The sequence below is a fragment of the Dipodomys spectabilis genome, unplaced genomic scaffold, assembly GCF_019054845.1.
Source record: "Dipodomys spectabilis isolate Male_0828 unplaced genomic scaffold, ASM1905484v1 ptg000043l, whole genome shotgun sequence".
NCBI lineage: Eukaryota > Metazoa > Chordata > Mammalia > Rodentia > Heteromyidae > Dipodomys > Dipodomys spectabilis.
The window spans coordinates 20,358,453-20,373,150 of NW_024870720.1; the positions used below are offsets into that span (position 1 = coordinate 20,358,453).

General features: G+C 34.0%; 1 protein-coding gene across 1 annotated transcript in view; it reads left to right on the forward strand.

Annotated features, from left to right (window-relative positions):
* Adgrl3 (adhesion G protein-coupled receptor L3) overlaps positions 1 to 14,698 on the forward strand; it is a 703,150-nt gene that overhangs the window by 379,594 nt on the left and 308,858 nt on the right. Inside the window, exon 6 of the mRNA XM_042678231.1 lies at positions 4,467 to 4,576. Within this exon, the coding sequence (XP_042534165.1) occupies positions 4,467 to 4,576 (110 nt within the window). The remainder of the gene's footprint in view (positions 1 to 4,466; positions 4,577 to 14,698) is intronic.

Sequence of the window (14,698 nt, forward strand, 5' to 3'; positions counted from 1 at the left end):
CTGCATGAACTAAACTAGTCTGTTTTCAGTAGAGGAATGGACTTAAGAAAATAATATGCCAATTATTGTTTGCTTACCACAAATCTGTCCTGAACCTCCATTTTCTTCAGGATAACTACCAGACCTTGATTGCTTCACTCTTCTGTGAGTAGCCAAATGTTTGTATGGAAATTGAACACCTTTCTGGTCCTAAGTGATGAACCTTTACTAGGCAAAACTCGTCTTGTCCATGTTGTGTGTTGTCCTGATTTTAGGAATATGTTGGCAGATAATTGCCATTTGCTCATTTTGATAGCATCTTTGAATCATAACCTCTGGAGCAGTTTATAAGATAAAATAAAAGGTTTTTTAAAATACATATATATATATATATATATATATTGTTATATTGTCATCTCAAAATAATCATAGACATGACATAATCATTTTTGGACCATAAAAGAAAACCCAGGAGAATTTTTAAGACTTCAAATTGTGAAAATAATTCCTTTACATTATTAAACAATTGTAACCAATCCGTGTTTCAAATTTTAACATATAATGTAAGTCTTATAGAAAGCCACTTTTATTTGTGTTTGCTATTTTTGCAGCCTGTGTGCATTTTGTGGTAAACAGAAAAATGGCATCACATTTCTCATAAATATTACTAGGAATGGAAATGACTGGGCTCTAAGATTGAGTGGTATATATCTGATTTCATATGTGGACTTGATATAAAAGGCCAGCACAACCAATCAGAGAAGAGGTAGAAGACAAAACATAGAAGAAGAAAATGGCACAAGAGGATTATGAGTTTTCAGTCATTGGCATTTGTTAGGGTTTTTTTTTTCTTTTTTGATGTTTTGTCATGGTGGACATCATAACTGTTACATTGTATTTATAAAGCATCGCACTAACTAAAGTTTCGTGTATAGAAACATAATGAGCTTTTTCAATAATGCACATTTTAGGTACAGATTTTAACTCTACAGGATTTGATAACTACACTTATTTTTTCCTCTACATTCTATTCATAGTTTGGAAATCTTTTATTTTTAATAAAGCCCAAGTTGCACGCACACATGTACACAGTTACTCATGTGTTTTTTTTATTAATTTTTAGAACTTTATTAAAAGCAAATGTAAGGAATCCAAGGGCTTTTCCCCCTAGCTCATCTTATAGTTTTTCTTTCACAGGTTTTAATGTTAACTAACTTAAATATATATTATTAGTGAGATTCATTTTTCAATTTGCTTTCTCAAGATTTATTCATTTCTCCTTGTTTTCATATATAAATAGTTTCATTTGGAAATACCACATATTTACCAGAAAAAAAATGTTTTAACTAAATAATTCAGTATGATACCCTTCATCTTCTCTTAGGAATGCAAATATCACATTCTTTACCTTAGAATAAAAGAATCCCTTCTAGCATTCTCATGACATATAATGAATTAAGTCTGTTTTTGACTTCCAAAAAAGAAAAAAATGTAAACTAGCATAAATATGTCTGCAAAATAAATTCAGATATGAATATTTTACTTAACTCTAGAGAAGTTGACATTGTCTTCACTTCAGGAAAGTCTGTACATATAAAGTGCATAAGAATAAAGATCATTTAAAATGTTATTCCTTATTTGGATGAAAATGAGTAGTATCTCAATTTGCTACACTTTTCAGATAATGAGTTGAAGTCCAGGCTTCAATTTATTTGGTTAAGCATACCTGCCAATAAAGGGATTTTCAGCTCTCAGACCTTTCCACAAGTAGATGGTAATGAAGTAAAATGTATGTACTTCCATTTATTTCGAAATGAAAACTTTCATTATTCCATCTAGCCATTGTCAGAGCATTCAAGGACAGGAAGATTAGGGCTTAGAAATCACAATTATAGAACCAGGACTGAAATGCTTTTCCAAGCAATGTGTGTGTGGATGTGTTCATTTGAAAGCACACTTCTATTCTTTGAATGCTTATTTCTATGAATTCTACTAAGATATCTGAAATAACTAATCATTTTATTTCTGGAATGGGCTTGATGAATATATTATATAGATGCTGATGCATGTTTATAATAATTTATCAAATCTTGCCAAAGATATGTAGAATACTTGTAAATTGGACTTCTTTGAAGATCAATCCACCTTCAAATATGTTTCTGTAGTTGCATAATATTACTTAGTCAAGTTTAGGAATTCCAGGAATACAACTTTAAGATTCAAAATTTATGGACATATTATGGGAATTAAACCTGAACATATTTGATGTTTTTAAATGTATGTCTGAAAATCAGTTAGAGGTCAGGGAAATACCATTGTATTGCACAAACTTGAAGAATGAACTGCTCATAGATTTATAAAAGTGCTTTTGACTTTCACCGTTCTTGATCAGCTAAATATTGGCTGTTTCCTGCATACTGAAGTTTTGTGTACTGACAATCCCTCTGTGGTTGAAGTTAGAATGTACAAACTTATGGAACTTCCAGTAAAATTGACCTTTCAGTTTATACTGGGCAATTTTGTATATGATATATAGAACAAATCCAGAAAAGTCCTTTATTTTATGTTTTCTTCCAGTAGCTTTACGGTTTTATGTCTTCTGTTTAACTCTTCAATACACAGATTTTTAATGACTTTTAAGCCTTTGCTAATATTTAGTAATATTACTTTTCTTTGGAGGAATTTAAGAGAATTAAGAGGAGTTATTGTAATCATTTTTCAACTCTTCATTGAAACTGTTTTGAATGTGCTTCATTGAAACTGTGGTTATTTTTTCTACATATATTTCATGGAATGGGAGTGGGTTTTGCCTAGCAAATATTTCTTATCTTAGCAATATTTCTGGGCCAGTTTTTGTTCCATCGGCCATACTTAACTCCAGTTAGATTGATTTTTATATCTACTTTTCAAAATTAAAAAAAATTACTATACGCACTAAATTAATGAGTTTAAAACCTTTGGTTTCGCTAAACATCATCTTATCTGGTCATATGTACATAGCTTTTGAATTTTTCTACTTGTCCCAGATATCTACTAGTTATTGCAAATAAGGGAAACCATAGGACCTTTGTTTCTTTGGGCCTGGCTTACTTCACTTAATATATTTTTTTCCAAGTCTTTCCATTTCCTAACAAATGGGGCAATGTCATTCTTTCTGATGGAGGCATAAAATTTCATTATATATATATCACATTTTCTTGATCCATTCATCTATTGAGGTTCATCTACTGGTTCCATATCTTAGCTATGGTAAATAATGCTGCAATAAACATAGTTGTGCTGGTTGCTTTAGTATGGTTTTGTTTGTGATCATTCAGGAAATTGCCCAAAAGTGGGATTGTGGGTCATAGGGGAGCTCTATGTGGAGTCTCCATACTAATTTCCAAATTGGTTGAACAAGTTTACATTCCCGCCAACAATACAGTAGGATTCCCTTCTGTCCACATCCCCTCCAGCATCTGTTGTTATTAGAGTTCTTGATTATAGCCATTCTAACTGGGGTGAGGTGGAATCTCAATGTTGTTTTGATTTGCATTTCTTTTATGAATAGAGAGGTTGAGCATTTCTTCATGTGTTTATTGGTCATTCTTATTTCCTCTTCAGAGAAGTTTCTCTTTAAGTCTTTAGCCCACTTATTTATTGAGCAGTTGTTTCTTTGAGGATTTGTTGTTGGGGATTTAATTTTTTTGAGTTCCAAGTATATTTTAGATATGAGACCCTTATCCATTTTATGGCTATTGAAGATCTCCCAATCCATGGGCTTTCTATTGGTCTCGTTATCTATGTCCTTTGCCATGAAGAAGCTCTGCAGCTTCATGCAATCCCATTTGTCCAACATTTCTTTAATTTTTTGTGTTTCTGGGTCTCTATTGAGAAAATTTAGGGACACAAGTTGGTTTTTCTTTCTTGCTATTTTCCTAATGTATTTATAATGTACCATTTGATTTTTTTTGTTGTTTTTTTTGTATGCTCCTTCCCCACAGTATAACCTCTGTTTTCACTGTATTTGATGTTGCGCCCAGCATCTTGTATATACACTTCTCCAATTTGGGGAAGGGAAGGGGAAAAACAAAGTGCTTAAATAGGGATACAGGTTGACCCATTGTAGAATTAGATGTACCAGACACTATTTTGAAAAACAAACTTTACAGTTTAGGCAGGAAGGAGGGGAGGTCAGAAGGAGGGGAGTGTAGTTGTGGAGGGGGGAAGGGAAGGGATGGTAGGGGGAAAACAAAGGAGGAGTTAATGCATGATAGGAAATGTTACTCATTACCTTGCTCATACAACTGTAACCCCTCTGTACAGTTTTTTTGCAATAAAAAACTTATTAAAAAAAAACCTTTGGTTAAACAAAACCGTATTTAAAATCTGTGTAATTTACAACCAAAATAAGGTTAGTGTAGATGTTAATAATGACTTACCATCAGTTTTATTATGATTTAACTTGGCATAAACTTATTCTCAACTTTTCTTTCTCTTGGTTTCAGATGCAATAACAGAACCCAGTGTGCCGTGGTGGCAGGCCCTGATGTTTTCCCAGACCCTTGCCCAGGAACTTATAAGTACCTTGAAGTGCAATACGAATGCGTCCCTTACAGTATGTACACTCCTCTACTTTTTGCCATTAAGAGGAAAGGTATATAACAAAGCTATTCATGCACTGAGTAAATATATTCTGTGAATACATATAATAACAAAACAATGAAAAGACAGAGATGGATTTTATTTTGGAAAACTTTGATGATTCTTACCTCCTTCCTCACTGTTGGAAGAATTACATGTTGCCTATAGGTCCTGATAGCATTTAAGTTTTCTGGGATAATTTTATACAACAGTATGTAATTTCACACCATTCATTTAAGAATATAGATGTTTTGAAAAAAGGCTGAGGAGATAGTAGGACAGTTTTGCATAGATAGTGAAAATAAATAATCTGTTAACAAACAGAAATTGACACATTGTAAAGTATATCTAAGTTTCTTGTGCTCTTTACCTTTTGAGAATCAGAAATATGTTCATCCGGAGGAAACAGATTGGTAAGAAAACACAAAGATTACATGAGCTAAATAAATCTTTAGAGTATATTTTTAAAGCTGTAGATATTTGCCTTTGCAACTTTTGTATCAGATATGGTACAGGTATATTTAGCACAAGCATAATGAAGAATCAAACAACTTACTATGGAACATTTTCTGACTTTTCTACCTAAAGAAAGGCTCATCATCTGAAAAAAGACTTGTGAATTATCATGGGATTTCTTAGTGTAAAATCACTCAGGAAATCCTGTAGACTTACATTAGATGTGCAGCTCATTATCTCAGAGATAAAAAACACCTGGGATCATAAACAAATCCCAGGTTCCAACTTCCTTTGATGTTTCAGAAGGAACAGAGTATCTTGGGATCAGCAGGTCTACTGTACCACAGACTATTCTGAATCTTCCCTCAGTTAAGCATATATTAAGAGGCAGCACATTACTCACAGCTGAAGTGTGCATACTTCAAAAAAATAGTAATTCAGACAAAAAGAAATGAGTTGATTTCACAGTAAGGAAAGACATTTATATTAAGAAATCAAGAGGAAATATTGTTTGCCTTAAAGTATGATTAATTAGTAAAAGTTTATCTAGTGACATTTCACATGCTGATGCTTGTTATGAAAATGCATACATTTGTAGGGTTTTCTTGTTTTTAAATCTCCATTAATTTTTTTATTACATTGTTTTCTTTACAGGCCCATCTCAATTATATCTACAGAGAGCAGAGATATTGCTATCTGTTCTATACAAAATATAAAGATCTTAATGACAATTTATCATTCACTAGTATTATGTCAAAAAAATGAAAGGCATAGGCCATGTTGAAATGAGATAATTCTATTTGATTTGCATAACAATATCTTGGTGAAATATATTGTACCCTGTTCAAGAATGACATCTTATAACAGTATAATAGGATGTACTGCACTTGTAAAGACACTTTTAGAAACTTTACAGTCGTATTTTCATTCTCATATTTTGAAACATGATAGTAGAAGTAAAATGGCAAGTTACAGATTTTACCATAATTTTTGAGCACTAAAATATTTCACAGCTTTCTCTTCAATTTCCTGTATTTCATCAGAGTTTCTTTGAAGATCACTACTCCAAAATCTTCTGCAAAATTCATTCTAAAATATCATCAGCTTAATTTACTACCTCTTACACTTTTCCATTAAAAATATCGTTTTACCACAGGCTTCACTTCTCATAAAATTTCAGAGAGAGCAAGTGGATTTCTTACAATCTTCTATTTGTAGGTTTCTCATAACCCTGAAACCTTACTGATAACCTTAGAAATATCTTTCTTATTGTATTAAAATATTCAATTTGATTGTTTCACTAAATAAGAATTATAAACTCAGTTGTACTCACTACTACTCTATACATGACCTTCATTAACATATGGCATGCTAATATTTATTTATATTTTCTTAATATATTTCAGTTAAAACTGTAAAGCAAAATTTTGCCTAGAAATTTAACATATTTTAAAAGAAAATAATGCTACAAAAAAGTAAAAGCCAAACCAAAAAAAAATCCTACTATGACTCACTGGAAATATGGATTGGTTTAGTAGAAAGACAATGAATTATTAGGTAGTATGAGGGTAGAATATAGTCTAATTTCTTAGCAGAAAACCTGAATTCTTCAGCCAAACTTAACTATTAAAGCTTTCTAGGTCTCACCCTGTATACTTTCTCTGGTATAGTTATAAACCTGATTTGGATCAACGTTAGCTAATTTTCCTTTTCTAAATATAAAATGCATGAGTTTTCCAATATTGAAAATCCTTATGCCTGTAATCCTAGCTATTCAGGAGTCAAAAATGAGGATTCTGGTTCAAAGCCAGCCATGACAGGCCAGTTCATGAGACTCTCATCTCCAAGTAACCACTAAAGTGGGGGAAAAGGCAGAAGTGGAGCTGTGGGTCAATTGTAAGAGCACTAGATTTGAGTCAAAAAGCTCAGAGACGGCACCCAGGTCCTGAGAAAAGGATTCACTCACCTGCTTCAAATCCCTATCATTTTTTTTGAAATTACATGCCATTTGCTGCTTGATGCATGTATTGAAGTAAAATGTGATTGGTAGTATATCTATATGCTCCATGAAGAATATAAGTTAGGTAGAGATAGCAGAACAGGGTTGTCCTCTGTGTATAATTCCTGCTCTTAAAGTACTTTGTTTCTCATCATAGATTCAGTTTTCTGCTTCATATTCTCATGAGTTGCTTCCATCTTTTTCTTCAGCATATAATATGGTCCAATCAGTTGTTCAATATATTGTTCAATCCTTTATAATTGTCATCACTACGTCAACACCACGTTGTGAAAGTATGTGCCTCAAAGACTAAGATCTTTTTCCTTGGTCCCTTAGCTACATTTATTATTATTTATTTATTCATTCATTTATTTATGGCAATACTGATGTTTGAACTCAGGGCTTCTCTCTTACGAGGCAGACACTCTAGCACTTCAGTTATATGCTATTATGATCTTTTTGCTTCATTTATCTTTTCAGGCATAACCTTGTGTCTTTGGCTAAGCTGGCCTCAGCCTTTAACCCTCCCTATATGTTGCATCTGAGATCACACTGCATACCACCACACCTGGGCTTGTTGATTAAAGAGGCCATCTTATTAATTTGCCTGAGCTAGCCTTGAATCACAGTCCTTCCACATAGCTGGGATTAATGACCATTAGCCACCATACCCAGCTTCAGTTATTTTTGATGAAGTTTATGCTCCTTTTCTTAGAGCTGCTGAATCCATGTAAACTTTTGTTTTTCCAGACACTTCATAAAGTTTTAGAGCCTAACATTGTCTGTGTCATACAACATACTACATAACTTAGAATGAGTATCTTAGCTACGTAGTAAGTTAATATGCTCTTTTCATTATCCATGTTAGATAAAATCCTGTACTCAATCATAAACTTCATGGTTCTTGATAATGTATGTTGACAACCTACATTGCATTAGAATAAGGCATACTTCAGATTTGAGATTTAACATTTATTTTGGTGGGAAAAATATGTAAACAAAAAATTATTGATCAGATAAATAATAAGGAATTGCATTAGAGATAATACACAGAAAAATTCAACAAAGGTTGTTGCCTTCCATAAGAGAAGTAAAATTTCCAAGGAAAGTTTGAAAGTAGTGGGAATTGCCCTATTGCCCTTCCCCTTCCCCCCTCCCCCTCTCCACCCTACCCCCCACGGCCTCAATTCCTTGCACATGCTACTACTGAAAAATATACTTCTAGCCTAAAGTATAACAATTTTGCACAGGATTTTAGGCATCATTAAATAGATACTTAACTGAATGACAACTTGAGAAATAACTTACCTTGACAATAGCAAATGATACAACTTTCTAGGCAAGGAAATATTTTATAGAAAAAGAAAATAAGAAAAGTTAGATTGTAAATGATTTAGTAAAACTGTCTTCTTTGTACTGTCTTATATTCTTTTTACTTTTCTTTTTCAGAATCAGTAAAGCTATATTTAACCTCTTCTAAGTTTTCTTTCTCTTATCTATATTTTCTTGTCTGTGTTCATAGATACCGTGTTTCTAATGAAATTTGGGACAAGGGAATCAATACATCTCTCCGTTCCTGTCACATCTTAGTTCCATTGTGGCGTTTATAGACTCTGGGTTCTCTTTTGAGGTTTGATTTTCCTCCTTGGTGAATATTTTCTTCCCAGGAGATGACCCAAATATTCGAAAGGTTAAACCTTGCCATTTACCAACACCACATCTTTGTTCTTCTGCCTTTTCCCCCCATCCCAGCCCTTCTGACCTTATTTGAGATCAAAATTGTAGTGTCTACAAGTAGAGCCACCTTCCTTCAGCCAGGTTGCAGGGATTTGTGTTAGGCAGAAAACAATGGAACAACTACCCACCTACTTAGAGTATTTTGAGCAAAGAATCTTTGCTTTGTATCCTGCTGACAAATGGTGTTTCTTCCAAGGCATACAATTTCACGCACATTACACTCCAAAAGTGTCTGTCTTTCCTCACAATCTCTCTTTCTCTTCCCATTCTTTGTCTCTTCTTTTCAGAAATGCAAAGCACATATTACTTACCAGTCTTCTTTCATGGCAGATTTTCTTAAGGAATTGAGGGTAGAAGTACAAAATTGGAGAGATCCTAAAAATGTGTGTTCGATTAAATGAATCTTATAGCACTTAAGACTTTCTCACTATTCACATTTGTCCACTTAATAGTGCTAATACTGATCATTTTATGAAAATACAGGAAAATTAATATTTACAAATGATTACACACTTTTTAAGTTTCTTTTCTGCTTCATAATAATAAAATCCATTATTCTTTCAGCTATTAAAACCAGGTCTTTAAACATTTAATTACATATAAATATATATATATATATATATATATATATATATATTTCCCTTTTTTTGCTAGTAATCCTCAAACCTATGTAGAAATATTTTTAGTTTGAAGACATTACAGGAACCCGGTGGCTGTAATCTTTGATACTCTGGAGACTGAGATCTGAGGATCATGGTTTGAAACCAGCCAGGGCAGAAAAGTCTGTATGACTCTATCTCCAATGAACTACTCAGAAAAAGCTAGAAGCTAAGCTGTGGCTCAAGTGGTAGACTGCTATCCTTGAGCACAAGGAGGCTCAGGAACAGAGACCAGGCTCTGAGTTCAAGCCCCAGGACTAACAAAAGATTTAAAATAAATAAATAAAATAAAAATAATAAATAAGTGAAAATAGCAGAAATATCTATAAATCTTTTAATTTCCAACATTTCATTTTCATTTCCTTTTCTGAAATACAAGTAGCATTCAATTAGTAAGTATGAGGTGTTTGAAAGAAAAAGAAAATTTAGACAAATGATTATTCTGGTTACTCAAGAATAATTAGGTTCCTTGCTAGAAGGATAAACAAAGTGACTATAATCTGCAAGACCTTGTTAATTTCAATAGAGCTCTCTATTATAAAAATTAAAATTATGTCAATTTTGGTTTCAGGGTCATTCTAATTTTCTTTATGACTATATAAATACAAAGAAGACTACCACTTAATAAAAGCAGTTATTAAATCATATTGCATTCCAATATTATGTACTATTTCTTTTTCCCTTCCTTCCTTCCTTCCTTCTTTTCTTTCTTTCTTTCTTTCTTTTTTTCTTTCTTTCTTTCTTTTTTTTTTGTCAGTGCTGGGGGTTGAACTCAGGGTCTGGGCACTGTCCCGGGGCTAGTATACTACCACTTAAGCCACAGTGCCACTTCTTGATTTTTCTGTTTATGTATTATTGAGGAATCAAACCCAGGCCTTCATGAATGCACTCTACAACTAAGTCACATTCCCAGCCCATATACACTATTTCCAAAGGTAGTAAAGATAGTGAATAAAATGAGTTTTGACAGAATAAACTCAAGTAACATGAATAAATGTAGTAATTTCTGTTTAGTATTGTTTTGTATCTGAGCAGAGTAGAATTTCACAGTAACCAACCTGTGTTACTTGAAATAATTTCTTATTTTTTAGAAGTCCATGTCTGTAATTTTACTAATTTAGTTTTGCCAACATCTAAAACTTTCCTAAAAATACTGTTCAAACATACATCCTCAATAATATAAATATGGATGGTTCCTTATTTCTAAAACCTGTCATCTACTCATCATTTTGTGGTCCTCTAAGTAATTATGGTAGACTGGGAAGGAAATCATACACCTGTTAGTACAAAAACCCTTAGATTCCAGTACAGTTGACTATACATTCTGTTACCAGCTCTGATCTAATGCTACTATGTTGCTGTTCTTTACCTAAGAAGTGGGGATTGTAATCAATTCACAGAGTTGGTCTCAAAATTAGAACGTAATATATGTAAAACACCTAGCACAATGATTGCCAAATTAAAAACTATAAGTACACCATAGCCACTCTACTTAGTATGCCTCAGATATCTCCATCGTTTTCATGGCTTGCTGACATTCAGTGCCATCCATCACATCCGGTGAGTTGGGGTTATACAGTGCTGCCAACTTATTCCCAGGATTTAGAGAGCCCTAGACATCATAAACTGATGACATTCTCAAGTTCTTTTATTAATGGCCTAATTTCACAGGTCACACTTCAGCTTGAATTCTCCTATTTTTTTTTTAAATTTCAGGTTAATACTGAACATTGAGACCTTTTCTCAATCACACAGAAGTAGTTACAGGAGCACCTGCCATGCAGTTTAGTTCTTGAGCCAGCTCTTTGTTATAAACTTGCTCTTTTTAATCTCAGAGCAAATATTCCAAATCTATACTCAAATCATTGGCTTTCTTTGGTTAAATTCGTAACCTAAATTTCCTACTTTGAATTCTTTTGGACTTGACCTGCTGGTATTGCCAATTATAAAAATTAACCTCAATCTTATGATGAATTTTAGTGTTGTATCTTTTAAACTATATTTTTCTCCACTGGCATTAGCTTTAAAAACAAACAAACATTTCATTTTGTTGTAAAGGTGCTGTACAGAGGGGTTGCAGTTACATAAGGAAATGAATATATTTTATCTAAATGTCAAACATTTTTACCAACTCCTTTATTTTTTGCCCACTGTCCTTCTCCCTTTATTCTCACCCCCTCACGAAGTTGTAAGATTCATTTCCAGCATAGTGTCTTGTGAATATCACTGTTGCAAAGGTTTACCCTCAGACTTTATTTCACCATTTTGTTATTCCCCTTCCCGTCCCTAAATCAGATAAATGTATATACAAGACATAGGATTCCATAATCAAAAACAGTGACTGCCATGAATAAACAAAAGGGGATAAAATGAAAAGAAAAAAGAAAAAGAAAATGATACCGTACAACAACAAGGTGAAGAACAACAAGTTCTTGTTTCCGTATCTTGGAGTTCATTTTGATTAGCATCATTTTACATGGTCATATGTGCATTGCTATTGAGCTATTGTGATCCTCTGCCACTCTGGAAAGCAATATAGAGGTTCCTCAAAAGACTAAGCATAGAAATCCCTTATGATCCAGCAATGTGATCATTTACCCAAATAATCACAAGCAAGGCCACACTAAAGCTACCAGAACAACTGGGTTAATTGCAGCATTATTAACCATAGCTAAAATATTGAACCAACCCAGATGCTCCTCAATGGACAAATGGATCAAGAAAATGTGATATATTTATATATATACACACACATGGAATTTTTTAATACATTTTTATTGTAAAAATACTGTATAGAGGGGTTCAGTTACATGAGCAAGGTAATAAGTACATTTCCTGTCAAGCATTGTTGCCTCCTCCTTTGTTTGTCCCCTACCATCCCTCCCCTCCCACTACCACAACTACACTAGCCTCCCTCCCCAGCCTAAAGTGTAAAGTTTGTTTTTCAACATAGTGTCTTGTACATCTCATTGTTACAATGGGTCAGCCTGTATCCCTATTTAAGCATTTTGTTTTTTCCCTTTCCCTCCCCAAATTAGAGAAGTGTATATACAAAAGGGATATATGCAGGGCACTGACATCAAATACAGTAAAAACAGGGGTTATACCATGAGTGTATGTCTGGGACAAGCAGAAAAGTTTAAAAGCTATGTACATATGACTAGATAAGATGATGCTAGGCGAAATGAACCCAAGATAGGGACACAGCAGTTTTTTCTTTCTTGCTATTGTTTCTAAAGTATTTATAATGTACACAATAGAATTCTATGTTTCCATCAGAAAGAATGGCATCACACCATTCATAAGGAAATGGAAAGACTTGGAAAAAAATCATAATAAGTGAAGTAAGCCACACCCAAAGAAACATAGGTTCCATGGTTTCCCTCATTTGTAATAATTAGTATCTGTCTAGAATAGTCCTAGCTTTTGATACTATTGTGCCTAACTCCAAAGGAACTACATTATATTGACTCCGTAAGTAGGTCCCTCTCTCTTCGTTTGAAGAAAACTCCAAATACTAAGCAACTATTTACTCTGTAAATTTAGTATAAATCAATTTAATCTCATCTTTTAATGTTTCCTTAATAGTATGATTAATTGAAATCATCCTTTTTTTTAAGTATCTAAATCATGTGTTAGTATTTTATTCTTTTTTTTTTTTATCGTACAGAGGAGTTACAATTACATGAGCAAGATAATGAGTACATTTCTTATCAAGCATTGTTGCCTCCTCTTTGTTTCCCTTTCCCATCCCTTCCCATACTTCCCCCAACCCCCACCCGATCCCTGCTCCCCGACCTAAGTTGTAAAGTTCGTTTTTCGACATAACGACTTGTACATCTCATTGTTGCAACAGGTCCACCTGTATCCCTAGTTAAACGATTTGTTTTTTCGCTTCCCCTCCACATATTATACCAACATCAAATACAGTAAAATGCACCAGAATCAACTCCAAATGGATCCAAGACCTCGGTGTCAATGCAGACATTCTGAAAACATTACAGGATGAAATAGGAGAAACCCTAGGTCTCCTTGGCACAGGCCGAAATTTTCTTAATAGAGACCCAGAAACACAACAAATCAAAGAAAGGTTGGACAAATGAGATTGCATAAAATTGCAGAGCTTCTGCATGGCAAAGGACATAGCTAGCAAGATCAATAGAAAACCCACAGATTGGGAGAAGATCTTCACTAGCCATACAACGGACAAGGGTCTCATGTCTAAACTATACCTGGAACTCAAAAACTTAAATCTCCCAAAAACAAATCCTCAAAGAAACAACTGCCCAATAAATAAGTGGGCTAAAGACTTAAAGAGAAACTTCACTGAAGAAGAGAGAAGGATGGCCAATAGGCACATGAAGAAATGCTCAACTTCTCTAGCCATAAAAAGAAATGCAAATCAAAACAACATTGAGATACCACCTCACCCCAGTTAGAATGGCTATAATCAAGAACTCTAATAACAACAGGTGCTTGAGGGGATGTGGACAGAAGGGAACCTTACTACATTGAAATCATCCTTATACAATTTGAAGACATTACTTAACTGCCAATTGAGTTCAGATTCCCTTATTTTACTATTTTTTTCATCTTTCTTTTCCAGTATCTAGGTTTGAACTTAGGGCCTCTCGTTTGTTGTTTTCACTCTCTACCACTTGAATCACACCTCCAGCCTTGTACTTTAGCTGGTTAATTTGGAAATAGAATCTAGAGAACATTTTTGCCTGGGTTGACCTTAAACTACAGACTTCATGATCTCAGTCTACTAAGTAACAGGCATAATCCACCAGTACCCATTAGTGCTTCCTCCTTCCCTCCTTTTTTGCTTACTCTTTTTTTTTTTTGCCTGTCCTAGGGCTTGAACTCAGGGCCTGAGCACTGTCCCTGAGCTTCTTTTTGCTCAAGGGTAATGCTCTACTGCTTGAGCCACAGCACTGCTTCCAGCTTTTTCTGTGTATGTGCTTCTAAGGAATTGAACCCAGGGCATGTGTGTGTGTGTGTGTGTGTGTGTGTGTGTGTGTGTGTGTGTGTGTGTGTGTGTGTGTGTGTGTGTGTGTGTGTGTGTGTGTGTGTGGTGTTGCTAGAGCTTGAATTCAAGAACTTTTGCTCTCACTCTTTCTTTCTTAATATTTTTCACTCACAGAGAGCACTCTAACACTTGGGCCACATATCAATCTCCTCTACTCTATTTCTTTAAATTTTCAAAATAAATGGTCTATAGTCTAGAGAGAAAAGTGAAAAA